Raw genomic sequence first — 27,921 nt, forward strand, 5'->3', positions numbered from 1 at the left:
TTGGCTGCATTCATTTTCTGACATGGGACTGAATATTAAAAAGAAAAAATGAAGACTTCAGATGGAAAAAAAACTCTAAATATCATTAAAAAAAAATCCTCAATCTTCTATATTTATGTTCAGTTATTTTACTTAAAAATACAATACAAGGAAACCAAACCTAAAAAAAAAAATCATCATCATCACAAAAGTAAAGATTACTGAAACTACACACAAGTCTGAGAAAATGCTCAATTTGAAAGAAAAATTTAGATGGCATTTAAAGGTTATTGCACCTCAAATTTAATTTCAAATTATAAAAGAACAAAAAGTAATGTTTAAAATTACATGGTCAAATGATGACTATTTCTTTATTTTTTTTTTAATTAAAGGGAAAACCTATCTGGCTAAAACAAATATCCAAACATTAAAGCAAAAGAAAAAAAAAAATGTTATTTTATGCGCAGTATTTATGCGCAGAGCCATAGTCCACTGACATATTATATAGTGAATTGGACTGACTAAACTGGCCGTAGTGTATGAGTGTGTGTGTTATTGTAAGAGTGTATGGGTGTTTCCCAGTACTAGGTTGCAGCTGGACGGGCATCCTCTGGGTAAAACATGTGGCGGACCAGTTGGTGGTTCATTCCACTGTGGAGACCCCTGACAAATAAGGGACTAAGCCAAAGAAAATGAATGCATGTCTGGCATGTTTTAAAAATAATGCTAATACCAAGAAAACGGTCAATGGACTTACATTTCAAGTATTCTAAAGTCATGTGATGGCACTTGTGACAATTGACTGACTTTATGAGGCAAATTTGGAATAAAACACCTGTTATTTTATGAGCAGGATTTATTTCAGAGCAATAGTTCACTGAGAAATTATGCAAACAGTCTTCGCTATCACAGAATGATTATCTCGATGTTAAAATCAACCAATTTAATAGAATTCAATTTTAAAAACAATTCTTCAGTGGCTAATCAGTAAACTATGCCTCTGTGTAGTAAATGCTGCACCATCTACGTATATGTACTGAAGGTTTAATAAAACTGGCTTTACTTAAAAAAAAAAAACGTGCACAAAAATCATCCTCCGATTAAATCGCCCAGCTCTAATTTTTACACGCTCAAAGTAAGACCTCTAATTCTAAACGAAGGGTAGAAATAAAAGAAAAACACCTTCTGTACAACCAGACTTGGCAAAGAAAATGTGTCCTGCTCTGAATAATAAAAATGTGATTATAACTAAATGCCAATTCTTAGGTCCTCTCTGACCTTGACTTGGTGAAATATCACACCAATTGCACACCGAATTAAAGCATGCATTGGCCATGAAGAACTCAGTTTCATTAGCAAGGATAATTCCACTCTTACTAGTCATTCCCTCACTCTAAATATCATTGGTTTAGCATGACCTATACAGTAGCAATGAATTAAATAATGTCCAGGGGCCCCAAATGTTGCCTCCTTATTAGCATCATCCATCCTTCTCTTTACAGAACCTTCTGCTAATAATAAACAGGGCATCTGTATAGCCTCACCTGCTCAATTCAAATACCAAACTCTTTTGCTCTTTTCATTTTGCATCTTTTTCCCAGGGTTCCGGTGTGACGGTCTTTTCGCACACTGCAGGTCTTGTTTTGACTTTTTGTGACAAAGCACTGAAACACACTGTCAGTGTGACGGCTGCTTTCAGCCCCTTTCTTTTGTCAAGATTTACAGAGAGAACTCTCAGATTGAGGCCACGGAGCAGGGAATAGGAAAAGTCATTCTTTTTATGGTGACCTTAAAACCTCATCATCATCATCATCAACATCTTTGTGAAACTAGAGCAGGCTGTTTTTAATACTAAATTACCAGCCTGATATGTGAGGAATTTTTTAATTAAAATTCTCATTACTCAATAAGTGCACAGTAAATGTAATAAATCCTTCAGCAAGCGAATGTTGATTTCTATACCATTTTATGCTAAACATTGACAGGCATATACAGTACTACAAGCTGAAAAAATATTCTGCATTAATTCAGGCCTTCTGTTTGAACTCCACATGCACTCAGCCTGTGGCTACAATGGTGTTGTCTTCACCTTCCCAATGTGGCCATTATAAGCACACTTCTCTTCCACTCACAGAGGAAGCGTTCTCATTTTTGAGCTGAATTCTTTCACAACCTGGAGGTCTATTAACAAAGAGTCACAAATATCTTAAGTTGTTAAATATTTGCTAGCTTTGTATATCAGTTTACACATCTGACAAAATGATCTGATTAATCATCAGGTAAATTTACTACAGGCAGTCTGATGTATTGCCATTTGAAGTCAACAGCCCGACACGCAAGCATCCTATTACCCACGCTCCATTGCCATATTTGAACAAAGTTGATATTAAATTTTTTTTTGGCACACTGTTATGGTTTATTCTTTATTTAGCCTTCTTCTATTATTATTATTATTGTTATTATTATTTTTTTTTTTTCTTCGTGATTGTGTTGTGGTGGAGTTTGTTTTACTAATTGCTGTTCTCTTTTCTGTGAGGCTGGCTCCGCCTTGCACCTGCCGCTCATTCGGCTTGTCACCTTTATAAGCGGTACTATAATACTCTTGAGAGTATGACCTGTACTTGCTGAGAATCTCTCTGTATCTTGTCCTGATGAAGGTCTGAGACTTCTGTGCGCATCTAGTGCAGCCGCTGCTGAGGAGCCATGCTGGTGTTGTGCCGTTTCTTTGATCTATGATTATCTATACTTTATCTATATTTTCTCTATAGTTTATGTTTTGTGTTTAAGTAATTGTTTTGACTGAGAGATATTGTTTAATTATTGATTTATGTTTTTGTTGTCACCTTAATTTCCTTAATCAGACACTTATATTCTGGTTTCTAAATAAACAGAGAATTGTATTTCAGGTTTCAGTGTCCTTTTATGTTGCTAACCCCTTCCCTAGACGAGCCTTAAAAACTGGGGTTCGTAACAACACAAAAGTGTTCTTGGAGCTGTGTATGGTTACAGTTGAGCCACTGAAGTCACATGGAATGTTTTGAAAATGTTTTTGGTTCCTTTTTAGGACACTAAATGTCTCTGGACTGCAGCTGAATATGGAGGGTGAGGGAGCTCTCTCTAATTTCATCTAAAGTAGCTTCATCATTTGTGGTTAGAAGATGAACTTCTAACCACAAATGAAGGTCACAAGGGATTGAAATAACAAATCTACTTTAACGTATGCAAACTGAGAGACATTTCGAAATGCATTGTTTACACAGTTGTTTTAGCATACACAAATGTAAAATCTACTATGTTTAAATTGTAAGATTAAGTTATCTAAATTCGTTAATTTTCTAATTTCTATCATTTTAATAATTCATTTTTTTTTGTTTTTTCTCTTTTATTAATATATTAACTGAACAACTGAACATTTGGTTTTGGTTATTTGATTAAATCATTTTAAATCATCTTTTTGAGCACTATAGAGTGGATTCATAAACACTACTGATTGCCCATTGTGTTCAGAATATGACCAACAAATATAATTGTGATTGGTTCTTCATGGAACGCCAACACATATTAAGTGAAACAAATATAATTGCATTGTGAGAAATTCTCACAAAGTTTTTTTAACCCTTGCTTTTTTTTCTAAACCTGCTTTCAAAAATCACCATAATCACACTTATTATTTTCATTTATTCATTTTGTTTTTGGCTTAGTCCCATTATTCATCAGTGGTCGCCAGTGTGGAATGAACCACCAACTTTTCCAGCATATGTTTTACTCAACGGATGTCCTTCCGGCTGCAACCCAACAGTGGGAAACACCCATACACTCTTGCAATCACAAACATATACTACGGTCAATTTTGCTTACTCAATTCACCTACACCCTATGTCTTTGAACTGTGGGGAAATCCGGAGCACGTTGAGGATGAACACAGGGAGAACATACAAACTCCACACAGAAATGCCAACTTGCCCAGCCGAGGCTTGAACCAGCAACCTTTTTGCTGTAAGGTGATCGTGCTACCCACTGTGCCACAGTGACACCCACTGATTGTTTTCATGAAAGTTTATTAATAATTTTGCTGTAATTGGTAATTCATAATCAGGAGCTCGGTCTGGCCATTGGGAGCACCCGGTGACCTTACGGTCAATCGTGAATCATGCCTGCCCAATCTCCTACCACAACCACTCTTCACTTACCGATTGCCACCAACCACCAACTTAAACCCCCGATTGTTGGCCATGATATAATAATGTAATTAATAAAAACTAGTGAAATCACAATGTTACAATGATTTTCCGTTTAAATAAAACATTTGAGAACTTGTAAAAAATATGTATGGTTTTCAAAAATAATAATTAAGCAGCACAACCATTTTTGTAATATCGTTGCCAATAATAAGAAATGCTTTTAAAAAAAGAAACCCCTTTAAAAAAACAGTACAGTAGTGCATAAAGACACAAATGACAGGCAGACTGTAAATTTCAGCAGATAGATTAGCATTTTACACTGTTTTTATATAGCATTAGTATTGAGACATTCACAATATCCAATCTCAAAGATCATCCACGAGATATAAGATTTATTATTAGAGACATTGACATTGTAATTACATCGTGAGTTTCTATTCTTTTGAAGGAAAGACTGCTGCCCTTGAGTATCTATGATTGAATTACAGTAGGCTTTTAGGCCAACAGCACTATACATCAACAGGTCTTGTAATACAAAGACATGTGATACAAAGCGGTTTCATTCATTTGTTGCACACATCATGCATTACATTTGCCAACCTGGACCTCAGAACATTAAAAAGAAGTTTTCCGCAACAGAGAGTTAACTAAAGACACTTTGCAATTTACCAACCCAATCCATGCATTACCTCCTTTCACTAAGTGCTTTCCTGATTGGCAGCTCTGTAATGGCACCCTACCATGAAGACCTGAAGGAAGACTTCAGCACAAGCCAGTAATTTTAACATGTGACCTCAGCGTCTATGCGGTTTGCTTATGATGATCGAAGTACTTTGCAGTAAAATGAGCTTTGTGAACACTAAGCAAAATCCCGATTCCCTGAATGTCATGCTCCATAAGCACACGCATCCTGCACACTGCCCTCCAGCCCAAGCAAACAGGCCACACGCTCACATACACAAACTGACAATTACAGGGGAACAAAGAAACAGAAGAAAAGAGAGAGACAGCCTTGACACACAATCTTCAAGACAACAGCAGCCTTCAGTTCTTTCCTCACTTTTCCACCACAATGGAAACACAAAAAAAAGGAAACAATCAATCGGAGCTCCTGCTGTCTATGAGAGATAACAGACACAAGCTGCTCACCTGTGGGCTGAGATGAGCCACTGTAGGCTAGTTTAGAAAAATATAGGATAGAAATATTAAGTATATATATATATATATATATATATATATATATATATATATATATATATATATATATATATATATATATATATATATATATATATATATATATATATTAAGCATCTCAATTTTAAGGAATACCTGGATGGCCTGACTACTAAAAATGAACAATATGTACTGAAAACCTATACTGTGAATGTCAATGTTAATAGAGCTATACACATGCCTAGAGTGCTGGAGATGTCAAATAGCAGAAAGACCTTAAAAATAGCTATTCAAGGCTACAGTCGATCATAAATCAGAGAATATGAAACTGCACAAGCCTCAGGCTCTCTCCTATGATCTTTATGCTCACTAGTCCATTCATTGTCTGTGAAGAATCAAGCAAGTTTTGGCTTCTATTATATGGTGTATATTAATAATAAAATATTTTAACAATAATAGCTTATTCTTTTTTAGATTGTGTTCATGTGTTGATGTTTTAGCATGAAAATACAGTAATCTGATACTTAAAATTGAAGGAGAATGTTGTTCTGATCAAACACACTCCCCTTATGGAAATTAGTTTTACACTGTCAGAAAAAAATAATAATAATAATATTAAGGACATGCTTTATATAATTAAATAATTTTATTGTTGATGAATCACTTTGTGTGTATTTCAAACACATAACCTACAACTCATGGCAATTATTATCTTAATATTAATGAATGACCTTTTCATAAATGTTAACTTTCTGCTTTTTCACACAAGTGATTGTAGCTTTGTTTGGGCCTTAAATGGTCAAAAAATGGACCCTTTGACAGTTGGGAACTTATTTGTACTTTTGTTTACCCTTAAATGATACATGAGTAACACATGGTGCTACTATGGACCATTGCAGGTACAACTTCTCTATTTGAAACCCAAGTGTTCACAAATGGACCCCAACCATACCCTTTTTTTCTGACAGTGTACAAATAAATCCAAACACCATGTTTGTTGTAGTTAAATCGTGGCACTCATAACCTTCGTTTAGTAAAACTGGTCAAACAAAAGCTAAATCCACAAAAAAATATATGTGGTTGGAAAACTTTTATAATAAGAAAACCATTATTCATTATCATAAGGGGTTTTATTAAGTTAATTAAAGCCCTCGTCGAAGATCAAGAGCAATTGCCTGCCTAAATCCTGATAAAAAATGTATTCATATATATTAACAGTCAAACACTCATAAGCAGTATATTCATTAAAAATGTCTAAATAAAACTAAAAACATGGTTATTGTAGTTCAACTATGTAACAACAGTAGCCTAACCATTTTATAATAAAACTGACACATGGCAATTAATCCTTAAAAACACATAATAAAATCCTGGTTAAATTTGCATAAGGCATTTGAGCAAATCAAACGTATGGAACACGTGTATACAATAACATCAGGTTGCTACATATTACTTAAAAATTATGCTTATAATATCATTGCTATTTCCCACATACATTCAAAACACGTGCAAACAACGCTTTTTTATTTATATGAACTTCACAATTTAACATAAAAGCATTTTCAGGGTCTTAAAACTGCCAGAAACCCAAAATGCAGTGTGTCAGCAAGCGCGTGGAAGTCTCCATTCACAAAACCAATCCATGCTTCAGTACCATCTACATGCAGGCAAACACACCCACCCTAGTCTGCAACTACAGCTGTAAACACGACCCCTACAATCGCTTTAGAACCCCGTCCGAAGCAGACCCTAAATAAGATCCAAGTTCACGGTCAACCCTACTGCCCAAGTGACCCAATACAGCGAGTTTAGCGTAGAGAGAGAGCACACACTTACCGACAAAAGCGAGCAGGAGTATTCCGAGAGAGCATGGAGCCTGGCGGCGCCGTCCGGAAGCCATTTAATCACATTGAAAATTAGACGAAATGCAATAAAAGAAGGTGAGGCAAGAGCGAAGACAAGGATGGGGAAGGAAGAAATCAGCTCCTCTTGAAATAAACTACAGCCGGTGGCTTCAACATACTTGCGCCATTTTACACATCTTTCAAGGAATGTGTCAGTAGCAGCAGCATCTCGCGCTCTCAGTCTCTCCTCATCGCGACCAAACCAACCAACCAACCAACACGCGCGCGCTCATCCATCCACCTTTCCGAGCGCAGCCTCTCTCTCTCTCTCTCTCTCTCTCTCTCTCTCTCTCTCTCTCTCTCTCTCTCTCTCTCTCTCTCAGAACAAAAGACGCCTCAAACACAGAGCTGGAAGAGAGGATACCGGGTGGTTATGTGTGCTGGGCATTAAAATAATCTTATATCAAATATTGTTTACAATAATGAAAGCACAGCCGAACAAAGACAGTTAGAAACAAACTAATATAAGCGGAATAATTGGAGGAGGATGATTCAGCTTTTGCTAGAAATAATAGGCTACTGTCATCAACAACAGATTAATTTCTATTATTAATTTCTATGCTTATAATGTTAGTTTATGTTTCTTTACTACTGCACATTTTGATAGAATAAATAGAAGTTAAAATGTCAGACATGAGCCAGCAGTGATAAAAGAGTGCCATCTATTGGAGGTTCAGCATTGAGCCTGACATAAACAAGTGTCTTTCTTCCAAAACAGAAGTCCAAACAGAAGGTAGCCTAATAACTTATGTTATCATCAGATTCCCCAAAGTACTTGTAATTAGATGACTATTTTTTAAATACCATCAGACTACAGAATAAGCCTATATTTTTATTGGCTAGGCTACATTGTTATTTTGTTCAGGAAATATTTGTAAAATGGAAGCAAGTTTTTCACAATTTCCTTTTTTTAACTATTAATTCAAGAAACAAACATACAGAAATCGAACATACAGGTAAATAATAGTAGTAGAAACAATAATGATAATAATTTAACAGAGTAGATTAAATCATAATACATATAAAATAATGTGGGCGACGCGGTGGCGCAGTAGGCAGTGCTGTCACCTCACAGCAAAAAGGTTGTTGGTTCGAGCCTCGGCTGGGTCAGTTGGCATTTCTGTGTGGAGTTTGCATGTTTTCCTCGCGTTAGCTTGGGTTTCCTCCGGGTGCTCCGGTTTCCCCCATAAATCCAAAGACATGCTGTACAGGTGAATTGAATAAACTAAATTGTCCGTGATGTATGTTTGTGAATGAGGGTGTATGGATGTTACCCAGTGATGGGTTGCAGCTGGAAGGGCATCCGCTACATAAAACATATGCTGGACAAGTTGATGGTTCATACTGATGTGGCGACCCCAGATTAAGGGACTAAGCCGAAAAGAAAATGAATGAATAAAATAATGGAATAAGAAAAAAATGAAAAGAGGAAAAATAAACGCAGAGGAAAAAAATTATATCAGTGGCATTTTCAAAATAATGATTGTAATATTTTTAACCAATCTAAGAGTTTTACCAAACACATCAATTCCAATTTTAAAATGTGAAGAAGAAGGATCTGAATTGGTGATTTATTTTTTTTTTGTTGAATAAAATGTGCCAAAAAAAGTTAATGTAGTTCTCTGATATATTAGTTCTACCATCTGATAGTTAGTTTTACTATTTGGTATGATAGTAAAATCTGAACTTGGCATTAGTCACTGACATTACCTTCAGCAGGTATGGTGTGAAAATCGAATGGCAGCTAACGGCTGCTTCTCACTCAGGGCTGTTTATGAGGGAAAGATCTTTACTGATAAGCGAGACTTTCCCCTGTAATGACTAGGCATGAGACGATAACCACTTTTAAGGTTTACCATGGTTTTGAAAAGTCAAGGTTTTAAAACCATTCAAATTCTGCTTTATCATCCCTGAGGTATTTGTACATTTATTGAGTTTTATTTTAGGGCAACATTAGAAAAGGACCCTCCACATCGCAAGCTACTGGTCAGTGCATGATTCAGAAAACATCTGAAAAATAAATCTCTTAAATCAACATCCAGCATGCTGTAGAGCTGAACAGTGCAGTGGCTTACTTTATATCCAAAGAAAAGAAAGGTATCCAAATGCCTTTTCAAGAAATCTGTTTTTTTAAACTAATTAAGACAGCAGAAGTAAATGACTTATTTACATAATTAAGCCTGACATTCAAAAATTTTTAAATGTTAAAAAATATATATACCATGTTTAATGGTGAAAAATATATATTTTTTTGTTTTACCCAGACATTTATAAAGAACATATTTTAGAGTAGTAAGTGCAATATCGTGATATCATAAAACAGAATAATTTTACCCAAGGTTATCATACCGTCAGAATCTTATACCAGCCCATGCCTATAATGACACGTACAAAGGGAAAATACCAATTAAAGTGTTCATGCAGACAGTTTCTATGAAGTGTGATTAATTTATACCATTAGAGGATGGCTATAATCACACAATGTTGCCTTACAACTGTGTTTAAACCTCTTGTAAAAGTGATTTCTGCATATACTAAAGGTCCCCTTTAAAGATCTCTGCAAAGAATGCCCCGTTACATTACTTCACTGCTGGCCTTTAAATAAATTCTCTGGAATCAGTTTGCATAGAAGTATTTCAATGCAACTATGTATTTCATTCACTGCAAAACCCAACAGTCAATATATCAAATGAAATGAGTGTACTTAACTCAAAATTGACTGAAAGTTAATTCTACTCTAAGTGTTTTGAACTCATTGTTGAAGGTAATGAGTTAATTAAATACCTCATTACTTCAACTTAAATTGAGTAAGTTTACAGTACTCATATACATTAGTAACTCAAATGGTTTGTTGCAATCGGTTTCCTCAAACGGTTTGAGTTGTCTTAACTTATTGGGTTTTACAGTACTCAGTTGGTTTGAGTTCTCTTCATTTATTGAGTTTTACTGTGCTCAAATTGCTTCATTTACTCAAATGGATTAAGCTCACAGTACTCATTAGGATTAGTTTTTGAACTTAAATGGTTTGTTGCAATCGGTTTCCTCAAATGGTTTGAGTTAGCTTAACTTTTTGGGTTTTACAGTCAATGGCAAGTTCTCTTGAAAATTACTACTGCAAAATTAAAAACATAACTCATATTTATATAATTGCTTCAAAACAGTGAGACAGTTTTTGTTTATAAGATGTTTATTTACATAATACAAGTTAGCAGATATTTTGCTGCCGCAAAACCTCACAAACAGAGACAGTGAGCGAGGAAGAACATAAACCTCACAATATCAGATATTCCTCCACTGCATCCATCCATCAAACTCTCCACCCTTCACAGCTCACGCATATAATTGAGTACCAACATTTGATCAGATATAATTTCCTTGTATCAATTATTCATAGGGCACATTTGTTCCAGTTAAAAAGATTAGATCCAATCTAACCCAGTCACTTGAAGCTTTCTTATATAATCCGACAACTAAAAGACCGCTGTCACAATATCTACAGATCATAATAGCGCTGTAGAGTATAACATGGAGAGTCAATCTCAAAAACAAATGGTCAATGAATGCTTCTTCGATCTCATTTACCTGTATCTGAAACCCTTTACAGTCTTTAGTTTTTACAAAGAAGGCCATGAGAACATACAAACAGACATCAGACAGACACATAAATGGGTAAGTTTAGTTTTGTGTTTGCCGAGACTGATGTTGTGTCTCACATTAACCGATTAACATCACAGACCAAATACTGCTGCTGGTGTTACACAAATGTGTCCACAGTATGTGTGCTGAGAATCTCAGAAAAGCACAGGTCTGCTGGTTGACTGGGAGGTACATAAAAAAAGGATGTGTTCTCACGTCACTGGAATAGAAAGGTCACCACGAAGCACCAAAGAGAAAACAGCTATTAGAATATTTGATATCTTTAGAAAAAAAAAACAATGTCTGTGCATCAGTGTTACTATTTGTTGTTGCTTTCCCCCTGTCGTGAAAGCCTTCACTTTCCAGGAAGACAAGGTGAGGTTTTCATTCTTCAATGCACACTTGCTTTACTTCAGAGTAAGGTATGACACCTGAGCAGTAAGCACTGTATAAAAATGTCCCATATGCACCTTTGTGTCTGTATGGAGAGGTATGGCTTTGACAGGGGAACTCTCATTTCTAACTGTTTGCTATCCATCTCTCCTCAAATCATTGCTTTCCCTAACATACTGAAGCAGAAACCAGCCTGATGCTTGAAAATGAGGTAAAATTAGACGATCGACTCATCCGGTTTGAGAAAGCGCATGCATGATAATCCCAAATTGACCCATTCTGAAGTTGTGCCATGCTGAAGATGTCACTATGGTTAAATTAAGAAGCAGCAAATGAGGTATCTGAATTGTATCTGATCCTGAAGGGCTGTTTCTGAACAATAAAATGCATATCTGAGAGACAAGACATCTGTTAACCCTGGCGAAACCTAGATTTCCTTATTTTATTAGAGAAACATTTTTCCTCACACATTCCAAATGCTGTTGGTGAGATGCGCCGAACACTATAATCCAATGAATAAGACTCTGGAGCAAACCCAGCAAACAATTCTGTGTTTAATAGACGTCTTATAGACAACCAAACGTAGTCAGCTTGGCTAAAACAAGGCTAAACTTGGGCTGTTAAAAATCTACATCTAAGAATAGCCCAAAACTAGACTAGTTATCAAACAGACAGACTTTATACGTGTAGTCATTCATTTCTGTTTATTTGATGACTAGCCTATAGTTTTGGCCTATTCTTAGACGTCTATTAGATTTGCACTGACAGACCAAATTTAGCCTTGTTTTAGCCAAGATGACCATGTTTAGATGTCTATTAGACATCTATTGGACATCTTTTAAAGCAAAAATGGCTTGCTGGAAGATAAGACTATACGTTTGGCCACACAAAATGTGAGAACATAACAAATATGCACAATCCTGATTTTGGTGGTAACATACAGTAACTGTGGTTGGACTACTTAGTTTAAAGGGAACCTTCAATCGAAAATTGTAATTCTGCTATCTTTTTTTAATCATGTGAGGCTAAGTAAATGATGTCAGATCCTTCATTTTTGGGTGAACTATTGTTTTTGCAGAGAACTGACAGGAAGCATGTTGATCAACTGTTATAATCTCAATAAAGCTGCTGACTCTAAAGGTGCAGTCACATTATGGGCCAATTTGTTACAGGGAGCTAGCCACCATGCTCAGTTCCATGAAAACTAATGCTTGAACTCTGAAGGGATGTAATGATATATTTAAACAAGCCATTAACTGGAGGATATAGGACCACTGTTGTCATGTTTTTTTTTCATTATAAAGGACATGGAACATTGAGGTTTAAGAACTAAAACACAATTGACTTGTATTGGAACAACATGAAGGAATTAACTTAACTTATTAGATTGTACAAATTTAAGAGGATTGAACATAATAAAATTGTTGTTGTATAAGTTATCGCATAAAAAAAACCTCAAGAATTGTGTTGTTTCAGCAAACTTTAACTACGTAGTTTGGACAAACAACAAGCATAGTATCATCAAGGCTGAGAATAGAACACAGCAACAAAGTCACTAGTCATGTTTCTGTCCAAAGATGCCAATTAGATTTATGCTCAAAACTAGAAAACTCACATTTGCGAATAAAGCATGGTTGCCAATGTCAAAAGACAACAAAATTGTCTCTTCCTGATAAACTTGTCCATTAATGCTGGAACATCACACTCATTTTGTCATCACCTTACATGTTCAAATAAAACAATATGATTTTTCTGTTGCGCTTGCTGGAATTTATTTTATAAATCGGTTTCCAGTGTGCATCTTGGCGTTTAGGTTCCAATATTCCAATATGCATAAAAATAAGTGGATGAAAACAATGGCAACAGGTTATGCCACTAAAATTAGCTTTCTAAATATGTCTGATGTCCTGTAATGCTTTAAAATACTTTGTCAGTGTTTACATCCACCAAATCAGTGTACACTTATAGTACATTACTGTAGTTCCAATTGCACTGGAGTAGACCCTGACCCTGTTCACCCAAATGGCAATCTTCAAACCAAAATAGCTCTTAGTTCTAGCAGTGCAAACACTCCAACTGAGTAAGAACTGTGGGAAAAGCTCCTCCAGTGTGAAAGCCCCTACTGCGAACAAAATCCTGCGGTTTCATTAGGAGTTTGGACAGTTAAGAGTTACAAGAGGGTGAAACCACACAGATTTGACTTGATTTTGTGGTCAGGTTGGCCATGCAAATACTCTGTACTGAGTTGTATAGGACTTCTCTATTAGACAAGTCCTTGGCACAGAGTCCAATGGCTAGCTTAAAACATCCCACCAGGAGACTCGTCGTGCTTAAAAACATAGTTCACCCACAAAGAAAAATTGTGTCATCATTTACTTTTCATTTACCTAATCCGAATCTAGTATTTGTTTTTTGTTTGTGGTTATAGGTGTTCAACAAATGAAAGAAATTCAAAGGTTTATAACAACTTGAGGGAGAGTAAATGTTGAGTACATTTTTATTTTGTGGGTGAACTAACCCTTTAAGGCCATCAATTAACCACGCACCCTCTACTGGCTAAACAGCAGCTTTACTTTCTTACTTTCACTTAGACCAGAGGAGAACTGCCCCCTCGACTGAGTTGGTTTTACTGTTGTCTTTGGCTTAGTTGGCGTTTGAAAGTCACTTGACCTTCAGAAATCCATCAATATGACTACACTGGATGAGAACGAAAGCTGCAGAATCACAATGGTATTGCTCTGAAAATGAAACACTAAATAATTGCACTCATTCACCTCAGTCTTTCCGTTTCTGCATTTTATAAAATTGGAAGCATTATAGACGTAAAGATGACTTGAGTAAACTCTACTCTACAATGGCTTCTTGCAAGTAAAATGTCACTGAAATTTCACAAATGTGACTGCACCTTAAAGTCCGTGTGAAATCAAAATTTACGTATATTACAAGCACATTGTGATTCTTTGGGCGAACAATTAATGCATGCAAGTTAATCTACCAAATAAAAAGGTTTGTTTTGGTGTAATCTTTAATCAGAGTCTGACCATTTGGAGTGGCGGTCCTTTTCTGTTGACATCAGTTTGAATGATGCACACAAAGAAAAACCCACCCCCAACCCAATATTCTATTTCAGTTGGAAGTACCTCAACATACTGAAATAAAAGTCCAAGCAAACTCCATTCCACAAGGACTTTAAAGCTACGGATCAAGGATGAGTAGCTGACTGGCCTCTATACATATAAAAGTGTGACAGCTGGCGGTGTGTGAGATCCTTACTGTCATTTAGACATTCATCATTACCATCATTTCCTACTTGATCAGCCCTGAGTTTGGCCTGCTGTACATACAAAAGCTGGAATGTTTTAAAAAGACCATCTAAAAGGAACATAGTCTTGCTCTAGCACCAAAGTACTAGTCAGTGAAATTATTGAAATGACTAAGACTGACCGGGACTGAGAGTTGTTGTTGTTGTTGGCATCACGGGCAGTCCTGTCAATGACCTGAAAAAGTATGAGAGGTTGTTGATGGTTCTCTTTCAATAGAATAGAAGAGACTACTTTAAATAGGTGTTTAAAATGCATAAAAAAGGGAGCGCAACAGAAGCAGACCTCCCTCTCGGGAGCTATACAACATGACTTTGCATGGAGGACAGTTTATTTACAGTTTCGGATGAACCCTAGATGGTGACAGGCGCACAACCAGAAGACAAAGAATATAGTACGGGACGAGACCTGTCTGAGAGATGGAGGCTATTTGCTAGTTTGGCTGAAAATGTTCTTCTCAGACTCCCTGCATAGAAGTTCCTGAGAACAGAGATGACTGGCATGTCAACAGGTAGATCGTATGGACACAAACCTTGTGGTTAGCCTTCCATCGCGTTTATATCCCTTCACATCTGAAAGATATATTGCAAGTTTTTTTTTTCTCCAATACCAAAGAACTAGACAAGCGGATGACCACATGCTTGCACACAGGCTAATAACCAGAAGGCTTCAGTAACCCTTACACAAGTACACAGACACAGAGTGAGAAGGGCAGTAGATTCTGCTATTATCCAAAGGCTATGAATCAGACGGCGTTAAAAAACGAATTCGCCTTCTAAATTACTTTCATAAAATCATACAGAAAAAAACACAATCCTGTAAAGAAATGAGGTAGTGCTGTTGACTGAGAAAATCTTGGAGCATGAATCAGTGTGATGTGTCTTTACAAGTACACTCAGAGTTGCAATGATAGAAAATCTACATGGACTCTTGGTGTGTTTTTTTTTTTTTTTCGTCATTTTTGTTGTTTTTTTCTACATGAATCTGATACAGCAATCTTGTATATACAAATGCACCTTGAATTTGAGACTCCTGAGACACTTCGCTCCAGTCAGGGAATGTGTGTTTTTATTTGTATTGTATTCAGGTTTGCGTTTGCATGCATGTACTGTATGTGAAGATGAAGTGATCTCATCAGGCTAAAGAGAAAGTTGACTTGCCCTCAAGTCGTTCCAAATCTATACTATTACTGTTATTTTTTTCCTGCATAAAATGAAAGATTTCAAAAAAGTTGTGTATGTACAGGTTTGGAATGACATGAGGGTGAGCGTAATAAAATGTTCATTTGTGGGACCACAATCCCTTTAAGTGGATAGTTCAGCCAAAAATGAAAACTTGCTGTTAATTATTCCTGTATCTCTGCTCTTCCACAAGGACCGCTTAATCAAAGGTAGGCTAACTAAGCTCATCATATGCAAAAATGACCATTTAAACACCATTAGTTAGTTGTCAAAAGGTCCATTGTGTGGAGTATCTATCTCAGGTAAATAAAGTAGGTTATGAATTAAATCTAATTGAACCAGTTAGAAAGCAAACCTTTCCATGAATATTTGCTTTGCCACTTTATCATAATCAAATAAATAGTTTTGGGCATTGAAATATCCGTGTTGGCTCTTACATAAGAAAATGTATCTGATGCTAAAAAATACAGTTAATAAAAAATCATGCAAGCCTGCTGTAAACTGCTGCTCACAAGACCAAAATTTGTAGAAAGTCAGAAGCAGAGCCAGATTAGAAACATATTGGGCCCTGGGGCAGTAGATATAAACTCAAGGGCCCCATTTATTTTATCGCCTCACAAAAGTAGCTTTTTTTTCGATTTTATTAATATTATTAATTTGCTAATTTATGTTATTATATAAACAATTTCCACTTCATTTATATTTGATTATTATAAATGTTTTCTATTTTACTAAAGTAGATGTACAAGCATACAAAATTTATTTGAACTTTTAAAATGTTAAAGGCTGCCATGCTGCGGTGGCCAAGACAGCGCTTCAGTTATGAGTCCATTCTGCATAAATCCGCCTATCCTGAGATCTCATACTGCACGTTAATAACGGATATTGTTTGAATCAAATTTTTTTGTTCTATGATCATCTTGGATAGCATACCTTTTATAATATAATATAATATATATATATATATATATATATATATATATATATATATATATATATATATATATATATATATATATATATATATATATATATATATATATATATATGAGTGGTTTTTCGCCTTTATTAAATAGGACAGCAGAGATAAGACAGGAATACTTGGGGAGGAGAGGGGGGAGAAGGATCAACAAAGGACCTCAAGCTGGGAATCAAACTCTGGTCGCTGTGAGCATCTCAGTGCTACAAGTCAGCGCACTTTATCACTAGGCTATTGGCTCAAGCTGGTTAGCCTACCTTTCACTAGACCATTCTCGCAGTAGAGCTGAAAGGAGGAATAGTCCTGGAAAATAGAGAGGGTGCTCGCTGCAGAGCCATTTGAGGAGAGCTGAGCTCCAGCAAGGGGGAGCATGAGCTGTCGCTCCTCCCCCTGTAAGCTGTTTTAATGCGTACACCAACCCCACCCCTAACCCTACCCCCAGTGACATCACTCGTAGAAGAAGTGCAAAAAAGGTGGAGCTCAAGCTTAAGCTCCCCCTCGCTGGTGCTCAGCTCTCCTCAAATGGCTCTGCAGCGAGCACCACTTGGGAAAATAAGGGACTTTTCTGGGGAAAAACAGGATATATGTTTACCCTTACTGGGGACTAAATAGGGCTATTTAACACTCTGAATGAGCTACAGCCACTCTGAGCCATAGTTTAGCATTTTCATTGTTTTTGAACAGCAGCGAGCCAAAAGGAATACTTTAGCTCTCAATTCTTTTTTATTGTAACATGTTTTTTTTTAACCCGATGAAGACCATGTAGGTTCAAATGTTGTTACATTAAAACATTTTGAAAGCTAAAGTGGCAGTGTGCCAGTTTTCTTTCAAACTTTTGCCACTGTGTTTTTGATCGAGCACCTGCCTTTAAGAATCCTAGATGTGCACACATTTCTGTTTACAAAAGGAATACTTCACATTATCCATATGTGAAAGCATAATGCAAAGAGGCCTTTGCTCTTACTGTAAATCCTGGATGGCCTGAAATTAACAGCAAATTTTCCTTTCTGGGTTAACTATCCCATCAAAATGTGTTTTGTTTTGTTGAGAAAAAAAATACTAAACATTTTAAATGCACAGATTTGTGTGTGTTTGTGTATGTGTGGCAACCCTGAGACAGCAGGAGGTGGTACTTTGTGGCAGGGCAATCTTTTTTGACACAATGGATCTTCAACCATTAGCACTGATCTCAGATCAATCCCATGAATGAGTTACGTTTCCGTATGCAGGGCTGATTTTAGGATCCTTCGACCTCAGAGTAAGAACACTCCGACTTCATGTGTGCATGTAAACATATAAACCACTTCAGCACATTCAATACATGCACACAAAGAGGGATTAAAGTGTGCCACTGATATGCCATAAAATGCATATCCATGGATACTAGTGCTAAAAAAATATTCTATATGTACATACATATAAAATAATGGAACCAAAAGGTTGCAATAAAACAGCCGAGAGAGGAGGCGTGCGTGGCTACAAGAAAAAAATGGCAACTTCTCCAGCAGGAAGGTGCCACTTGGTTGGCCTCCTCTGTTGTCCTAGAACAACTTTTATTACATTTCTCTTCCCTCCAGCTTAGGGGTACACATAGCTGTGCGCCCCTGAGGTAGAATGCACAAGGCCAGAGCTGGTGAAGGATGAAGGGGAAGCGGGGAGACCCGGTGAAGGCAGGACCTTTCCTGTGGGACACAGTCTGTGGGCCCCGTTCTCCAGGGTCTCTGCCTTTGACCGAAGGGGTTTGGATGAGTGGAAGCCATTCGTAAGCCCCACTCCTTGGTTTTTGGCACCGATCGGTCCACTCTCGAATGGTCCATTGTGATTGGACAGTACTTCAGAGATGTGAGTGCTGGGGGTTGGGGATGGTGATTGAGTCTCATGGTTGTCCTCACTGTGAGGGCTTGATGGAGTTGCCTTCTCTCCAGGAGAAGGCTGCTGGGAAGATGGAGACTCCAGACAGAGCTCCATGTCGCTTTGTGGCCCCTGGTCAACTGTTGCGTTGGACAGCTGTGAATGCACGATGACTTCAGCCTCCACCTGGTTCTTGCTGAGGGAATACAACCTCTCCACGTGTCCACTCTGCAAATACAGAGTATCACACAGATATAAGAAAAATATAATTATATACACAGTTAAAGTCCAAGTTATTAGCCCCTCCTGTTATTTATTTTTTCTTTTTCAATTATTTCCCAAATGATATTTAACAAAGCAAGTTATTTTTCACAGTATGTCCTATATTTTTTTCTTCTGGGGAAAGTCTTAATTGTTTAATTTCGGCTACAATAAAAGCAGTTTTTTATTTTTTAAATGCCATTTTAAGGTCTTTATTATTAGCCCCCTTAAGCTATTTATTTATTTATTTATTCATTTATAGCTTAGAGGTTGTTTAGATTATTTACAGAACAAACCATTGTTATACAATGAAGTGCCTAATTATTCTAACTTGCCTAATTAACCTAGTTAAACATTTAAATGTCACTTAGGCCTAATAATTCTGACTTCTACTTCCATATATATATGTATATATATATATATATATATATATATATATATATATATATATATATATATATATATATATATATATATATAATTTTTCATATAAAGCATTACTAATGTGATCCTATTACTTAATTTAAAATTGTTAACAGGTCTAGTTAAGAGTCAGACTTTAACTATGGTTTTATATAAATGTTTTTATGAACGTTTTTTTATTTTCATTTCATTTCACTTTCCCTCTTTAGTCTTTTATTAAATAGAGGTCGTCAACTTATCCAGCATGTAATTTACACAGCGGATGCCCATCCAGCTGCAACCCTGTGCTTTTCAATTTAAGTCATCTTTATTTTTCAGCTTAACATAGAAGTTCTAGTAAATTGAAACTGTGTCAGTCCAGTTTTCAGAGTGAAAGTGCAGTTTAGTTCAGTTCAATGTGGTTTAAATTTTCACTACTAAAAGTCCAAACACTGAAGAGCAAATCCCGCAGCTCCACAAGTCCCAAATTACTGGGAAAATTTGGGGGAGATGCAACTGAAAAATGCAACTGACCCAGCTGGGACTCGAACCAGTGACCTTATTGCTGTGAGGCGACGATGCTAACCACTGAGCCACTGTGTCACCCGTTTATAATTTTACTTGACTTACCTAATTTTACTCAATAGCTGTTTTTTCAATATCAAGGTCATTTTATTTTACACTATTCCATTGTTGAAAGAAGTCCCTTCATGCTGTTCAGTAAAAAATGACAAACTTACAATATAATTTTTTACAATGCAAATGATACCCTTAATGGAAATTAAAACCTTTAATCCTAAAAACATATATTAAAATAATTTAGTCTGTTTGAAAATTCAAAAGAGTGGTGGTTATTGAAAATAAATGCACAATATTACATATGGATACACATTTACATTCAGCTTTACTCATTTAATGCCCCCTTGCTTTGTAAAAAAAATCTTACTGACCCCAAATATTTGAACATGTATAACTTTTACATGTATGTACACTGCCAGACCACTTTATTAGGTACACCCTAATAGTACCGGGTTGGACCCCCTTTTGCCTTTAGAACTTTCTTATTCCTTCGCGGCATAGATTCAACAAGGCACTGGAAATATTCCTCAGAAATTTTGGTCCATATTGACATGATAGCATCACGCAGTTGCTGCAGATTTGTCGGCTACACATCCATGGTGCAAATCCTCCGTTTCACCACATCCCAAAGGTGACTGTGGAGGCCATTTGAGTACAGTGAACTCATTGTCTTGTTCAAGAAACCATTCTGAAATGATTCACACTTTATGACATGGTGCATTATCCTGCTGGAAAAATTGCTTAGAAATCCTGCTTAGAAATTTGCGTTACCGAGGATATGGAGAGGTGAACCTAATAAAGTGGCCGGTGAGTGTATATAATAATAATAATAGTAATAATTATAATAGTTACTTGATATAAAAGCTGTACACATCTTTCAATTCTTCCTTTATTTCCGAAAATTTTATTTTTCAGATTTCAGATTCTTACAGTAGAAATGGCACATATTTACAATACTATAATACACTGAATTTAGCTTGACTTTTCACATATTTAACAAACAATTTTTTCTTCCCTAATAAACCACATCAAATCAAAATGTTAAATTAATTGTCTGACATAAACACTGAGTTATGGGCTGAAAATTGAACATTGTAGAAATGGAAGGAGGAAGATCTTAAACTGAAATGTCAATGAGTTTGTGTGGTACAATTCTAAGATGGCACTAGATCACAATTAAAACACAAAAAACTGGTTTTAAAAATGTCAACAGGGAAATAAAACAGTGGTAATAGAGAAGAGGAGATTGATAAAAGTGTAATTTTAATGGTTTGTTTCCTGCTGCTCCTATGTCTGAGGAGCTTTGAGAAGGACGGTAATTGGTAAAAGGTATGCAGATTTCAGCTTTTCATTTCAAGTGTCACATACTAATTAGCTGTGTGTCTTCCCTTCGGTCTGCTTGATGGTAATTACTTTCTCTGTACACTTCCTGTCTTCTTGAGGCAGGATCTATTAGCACCTTCCCCCATCACAGCACATTCATAAACACACAAGCAGATGCTCAAGGATAAAATCTGTTAATGTGAATTCTGTAATGGTCATTTCTACCCTGCTTTAGCTCACCTTATTGTTTTCTGAAGGAGGTCCCTCCAGAGCTCCATTGATAAGAGCAGAAGAATCCTCAGTTATTGTATCTCTGTATCGAGTGATCCTGTTGGCCCAGTTGCGACTAACTGATCCATTCCAGGCTGGCTAAGTTTGGAGCAGAAAGAAGAAACTGAAAGTCTGAAAACTAAGAGAGGAACTCATTCTCCTAGATTAACATCTTTTGTTAGCCTTGGTATTTTCCCTCACTGAAAAACCAGATGAGCTTCACATTTGCAATGACATGAAATGTGCGAAACAAATAGGAAGCACATTAAGAACGTGTGATGTGTGGTTTTGGAAAACTTTCATTCAAAAGCCATGTGATCACATGTGAATAAATGTGGGAACGTGATTAAATGGGTTTAACATGAAAGTCTTTCACATGTGACTTTAACATGGTTATACAGGTGAAGCTGTTTTTAATAGGACATACTGTAAGTAGACAAGCTCAGAACATTTCAGATGCCATTTTATTCTTGTATTTAGCATCTTAAAAAGACAATTCACCCAAAAATGAAAATGTACTCACTCTCAATTAGTTCTAAACATTTCTCTCTTTTTTTGGCTGGAATCTGGAAACCATTAACTATCAATTTCCATAGCAGGAAAAAGATATACTCTCAGCAGAGAATATACGGGAATCAGAGAGTAAAATTCAATACCTTTTAAGACCTTTTCCATACATTAAAACCTTATAACCACTTTAGGTTTCACCGGAAACACAGGTGAGATTTGTACTTAAAGTATATTTACTAAATATTAATATAAGAAACTAATCCAAAACTAAAACAATATTTTAATACTGAATAAAAATCTGTTAAACTTAACTAATTCAGCAGGTTGGCGCCTATAGAGCTGCAGAAATAATGGTGTTGAATTGGTTACTGCAATAAACAAAGCAGCATGCTGTCAAATCTGGTAGGATTTCATTGATTTCATAAACTGCACAGCATCCTGATATTCGCAGATTTAATTCAGGCAAACTTTAGCATACAATCATACATTGCATAATCAAAAATTATATAAAATTCGATATCATGCAAAAGAGCATTTAAGACTTTTTAATACTTTTTCAAGGGCCTTAAATTTCTCTACGTTGATTTATCAACTTTTGTTACTTTTTAAGACCCCTGCTCAGAAATAAAGGTACAAAACTGTTGAAAAAAGTCCACATTTGTTTCTTAAAAGCAGGGAATCTGCAGACATTTTTTGCTTTTTTTTCAGAGAATTTTGGTAAAAATCTGCGGATTTCTGCAGAATTATTTTGGGAGTATCCATCGGAGTATCATAACTAAAAATTTAATATATTAAATAAAAAGTAATAAATTACTGAATAAAAAGGGAATAAATTCAGATTTACACATTTACTCAAGTAAATAAACAGAATTAATAATGGGCTAAAAATCTGCGAAATTCTGCGGAAAATCTGCGGAATTCTACGCGCGCAGATTCCATGTGGGCCTACTTAAAAGAATATATTAATACATAAAAATTACAAATGTGTGCCTCAACAGGGTTGAACCAAATATCAAGTTCTCTGACTTTTCTCTGGCTGTTTGTGTGGAGCAAAGTCCTCCCTCTCCTATCTTTTAAACGTAATTTAGCTCAAAAGCTGTTTTTATAAACATGACATGTAGCTTTTCTGTCATCTACATTTTATCATCCACTCTTTGAAGTGGTCTTTTTAAAGTCAAAGCTCCTAAAATGTATATCACCCTAAAAAAAAAAAACTGGTATGTTGGTGCCAGTAGCCTAGCTCAGATCCCTTGCTGATCTTCCTCCTCTCTCTCTCCTCCTCATTTATTTCTGTCTCCCTCTACACTCTCCTTTAAAACAAAGGTGATTGAAGCTGATACTCCATGACCTAGACAAAATATATTAAAAAGTATTTTATTTAATGTATGGAATAGAACTTTTAAAATTCCATGATATCCCAGAAATTCCATGAGCTGTGAGAACCTGACCTAAAGGTACAAAATTGTACCCTAAAAGGTACCAATGTACACATGTAAGGTAAAAAAAAGTATTTTTTATTTAAAAAGATACAACCTCAGGGAAAGGTTTTATACAATTATTTCTAAAAAGTGTACTATGGAAGTCAGTGGTTACCGGTTTATCAGTTATCAATTAATTTTTCTTCGATTGATTTTTCAGGGGTCGCCACAGCGGAATGAACTTCCAGCCACAACCCAGTACTGGGAAACATCTATACAGTCTCACAATAACACTACAGCAAATTTAGTTAATTCAATTCACTTATAGCACATGTCTTTGGACTGTGGGGGAAACCAGAGCACCCAAAGGAAACCTACGCAAACACGAGAGAACATGCAAACTCCACACAAAAATACCAGCTGGCCCTTCTTGCTGTGAGGCAACCGTTCTAGCCATTGTGCTGCTATGGTTTTCACATTTGGGTGAACTGTCCCTTTAATGCCAGGTGTAAACAGGGCCTGGTTTATGTAAACACATGGCATACTGTGTTCCTCGAGTCAATGACATAGAATTCTGAGCACGTATAACTTTACACAAGGTTATTCAGAGTTTAGAATGACCAAATCTTCATTTAATTTTCAATCATAAATAGCCTTAATGTGTGATAGGAACTTCCAAGATTAACAAGAAAGTAACTCCAGGAACACGTCCTACTTGAGAAAACATTTTTATAGTACACTGTATTGCTGTAGATGATGGTATGGTTTTAATTACAGTATCTCCTCTGTTATCAACAGTGCTTACCTTGGGTTCTGCAAGGCCATCATCAGCTGCTCCTACATTACCCATGAGACTGTGCTCCTCGCTGGGCTCTGTGAGGGGTCTGCTGGGCTCTTGAGCACTGGAGGGCATGAGGGTCTCCAGCTCATGGCAGTCACTGCAGTCAGGCACAGCAGCAGCAGCTGAAGCAGCAGGCACTGGACGATTACCCTTCCTGTACTGAGGACTCAAAGAGCTTGAGTCAAGCCCACCAGTAACATCCCTAACAAAGGCAGAGAGAAACATCATGAAACATGGCTCAATGACTTGCAGTCAAAATGCAGATTTACCTGTATAAAGCTTCGGCAAATCTATGTCCTTTGGGTAATAGCTTAACAAAGACTTCCAAAAATCTACATAGAAAAAAAAGATCTACAAACAGGTCATAAAAATATTGATGCAGCAGTTACATATACATATAATGAGAGCTTTATGAGAAAGACTTCAGGTTTTACCAGCAATGTCTAGAATCTACTCAAATAGCTCAAAAGCTCTTTCTTATTACTTTTCAAAGAGACTTTAACTATTTGGTAGTACCATCGACTTTGGAATACAAAGCACATAAAGCAATAGCTCTACAAAAGTTTCTTAACCCAAGTCTGAAAAAAAACCCCACAAACCTACCACCTTTAATTTTAAAGAAAAACATGCATACTCAGCAAGGATGCACACTGATCAAAAGTGTCATTGAAGGCATAAATCCAAATTTTCTTCAGCAAATCGGAGTATTAGAATCCACTGTAAAAATGCAGAGTTCCACACAATGTTTACACAAACATATGTTTTATGCAGCGTATGCCCTTCCAGCCTCAACCCAGAAATGGGAAACACCCATACACAATCATTCACACTCACACATAGCCAATTTAGTGTATTCAATTCACCTATAGTGCATGTCTTTGGACCGTGGGGGAAACCAGAGCAACCAGAGGAAACCCACGCCAACATTGGGAGAACATGCAAACTCCACACAGAAATGCCAACTGACCCAGCTCGGACTCAAACCAGCAACCTCCTTTGTTGTGAGGCGACAGCGCTAACCTCTGAACCACCATGCCACCACAATAGTATTGATTCTGTTCCTTTTAAATAAGTATAAAAAGTTTGAAAACGCAAGAAACATTTTTTTGAGTGTAATATGACTGCTAAAAATCAGGTTTGCATCACAGAAAGACTACTCCACAGCTAGACTACTCAACAGCTTCTTCCCACAGGCTGTTAGAGCCCTCAACTCCATTTATTTAGTTAATTTACCCTGAAATTGCCCCGTTTAAATGATCAATACACTCCAACAGTGTACATCTCTTTAGGCCCAAACCCAATTCTACCCCTTAACCCTTCCTCTTCTCCCTACCCCTCATTTTGTATGTTCATGTGAAAGGATAGGGGTGTCCCAATTCTCTTTGGCTTGAAGATGTAGGGCTAAGGGGAAGGGCTAGATAGTTTTCATGGATAAGAAAATTTCCCGGAATAAACCAGCCAAAACGGCTGCATGGCTGCACACGGAAAAAATATATCCACAAATTAGTATTTTTTGTCATTATTACTAATGTTTAATTTTTAATAAAAAAAAGATGAATTAAAAACAGCTAAATTTCCCTATTTATAATCCAAAATCATAACTCCTGTATAGCAGTCCCACAACATTCTGTCACTCGATGACACTCGGATACCCTGTCAGAAAAGTCTAGTGGCTGAGAATGAGCTTTTTACAGTGTCTGCTATAATGTTAATGTTGTTTTTGTGTGTTTACATAGATGAATATGGCCATGGTGTAAATGCACAGTACAGTTACGATCTTATTGCCACATTAGATCATTATGATAACATGATATCGTTGCTTTCTGTGATTTCCTGAAGATAAATACCAAAAAAAAAAAGAAAAAACGCAACTGGAATAACTACAGTACAGCAGTCGCTTTGTCAATCTTGTATGAAGTAGGAGATCTCAATGATATATGATGACGTGTGCAGGTGTTGTCCCATTTCTAAGAGGTACATTTTGAAGCTTTTCCACTTAACACTCCGTTTCAAGAGTCAAGGGGAAAGGGAAGGGTACAAAAATAGAATTGGGATGGGGCCTTACCTTTTTGAAAATGTGTTTATCATTTATTTAGATGTAAAACTCCTCGTTTGGTTAAACATATGGTTGGACTATAATACTGTACTGCAGCTTTGAAATACCCCAACAAAAGAGAGCAAACAAATCTCATACTGCTTTGTCAGAAATACCCATATTTTCCCTTTTATGCACATGTGAATATTAAAGAAGTAGTCATTTCATCTAATGTGCTTGGCCGCAATTTGCCAGCTGGAGGTCCGGTACAACAGCACTCAAAACTCCTCAGCTACGAGTCTGATGAGTGCACATTAACCCAGCCTCACACAGCTTGTCAAATCAACCACATTAATGTCAATGTACACTTATGTGAAAGCTTTAAATTCTAAAGGTCACGCGTGTATAATGGCGACATGGCTCTATTCAGACTCTGTTAACCAATAATCACTGCGGCTCAACACAATTCTCAGAAGAAGGTGAAATGAGTTTCTCTCTAAATGCAAAAGCCCAGCAGACTCTATCTGCCTCTGTGGCTGTTCATTAAACCAGCAGAGCTCTAATAGAGCAAGAGCAATCAGCCATGACACTCTGTCATTCAGCTCTCAATACTCCACATCTGCCACATCTGCTTCAGACACACACTGGGAGATTGAGTGCTGTTATTCACCCATGGCTCATTTCAGACAAAAGGAACATCCAAAAGGTCCTTGAAACTTTAAGAATTTGAATGTAATTTAGGGAGGCTTTTTCACAGCAGCTTATTCATCTTGAACACCCTTTGGGGAAACCAGATTTATTATTTCATTTATTTTTTTGCCTAAGCTATCGCTGTTGCAGCCCCTTTTTGAACAATGTTTCCAAGCTTACACAATAAAACTCAGTGGGTCCTATTTCCCTGATAATGAAAATGTTATTTTATTACATATTATTAGTCTTGCTATTATTTTATTAACCATTATGAATTGGCTTTATGATATCAGAGTTTGGCAATTGTGGGTTATTTATTTATTTATTTATTTTTTAGATTTTTGTTTGCTCAGTTTAAAATGTTTGTCTTTATATATTTCAAGCAAGCATGTTTTTGTCTAGTCTTATAAATTTAGTTTAAGTTGTAAACATTTTTGTATTTAATTTGAAGTTTTTCATGTAAATTGCAGTATATATACACAGTATATATACACACTAGCTGACAAAAGTCTTGTCGTCGATCCTATTGTAAGAGCAACAAATAATATCTTGACTTTGAGTTGATTATTTGGAAAAGTGACAAAAGGTAGATTTTTCTGATGAATCATCTGTTGAACTACATCCCAATCATCACCTATACTGCAGAAGAGCTATTGGAACCCACATAGACCCAAGATTCTCACAGAAAACAGTCAAGTTTGGTAAAGGAAAAATCATGGTTTGGGGTTCCATTTTCAATTGGTAATGTAAGAGATCTGCCAACATTAGCAGCCTTAAGTATCAAGACATTTGTGCTGCCCACGACATTACAAAGCACAGGAGAGGGCAAAAACGTCAGCAGGATAACACTCCTTCTCATACTTCAGCCTCCACATCAAAGTTCCTGAAAGTAAACAAGGTCTAGGTGCTTCAGGATTGGCCAGCCCAGTCACCAGACATAAACATTATTGAGCATGTCTGGGTTAAGATGAAGAAGGAGGCATTGAAGAGGA

At 36.5% G+C, this 27,921-nt stretch overlaps 2 protein-coding genes across 3 annotated transcripts in view; both read right to left on the reverse strand.

The window, feature by feature from the left end:
• igdcc3 (immunoglobulin superfamily, DCC subclass, member 3) overlaps positions 1 to 7,456 on the reverse strand; it is a 119,755-nt gene extending 112,299 nt beyond the window's left edge. The window contains exon 1 of the mRNA XM_003198969.7: positions 7,173 to 7,456. Within this exon, the coding sequence (XP_003199017.2) occupies positions 7,173 to 7,236 (64 nt within the window). The 5' untranslated portion in view covers positions 7,237 to 7,456. The remainder of the gene's footprint in view (positions 1 to 7,172) is intronic.
• Positions 7,457 to 17,503: 10,047 nt separating this feature from the next.
• igdcc4 (immunoglobulin superfamily, DCC subclass, member 4) overlaps positions 17,504 to 27,921 on the reverse strand; it is a 129,320-nt gene continuing 118,902 nt past the window's right edge. For both annotated transcript variants that reach the window (XM_002662840.7, XM_073908625.1), the window contains exons 18-20: positions 24,169 to 24,406; positions 21,406 to 21,534; positions 17,504 to 18,828 (exon numbers count right to left, since the gene is read on the reverse strand). In XM_002662840.7, the coding sequence (XP_002662886.3) occupies positions 18,328 to 18,828; positions 21,406 to 21,534; positions 24,169 to 24,406 (868 nt within the window). In that variant the 3' untranslated portion in view covers positions 17,504 to 18,327. The remainder of the gene's footprint in view (positions 18,829 to 21,405; positions 21,535 to 24,168; positions 24,407 to 27,921) is intronic.

This window comes from Danio rerio, chromosome 7, assembly GCF_049306965.1.
Source record: "Danio rerio strain Tuebingen ecotype United States chromosome 7, GRCz12tu, whole genome shotgun sequence".
NCBI classification, from domain to species: Eukaryota; Metazoa; Chordata; class Actinopteri; order Cypriniformes; family Danionidae; genus Danio; species Danio rerio.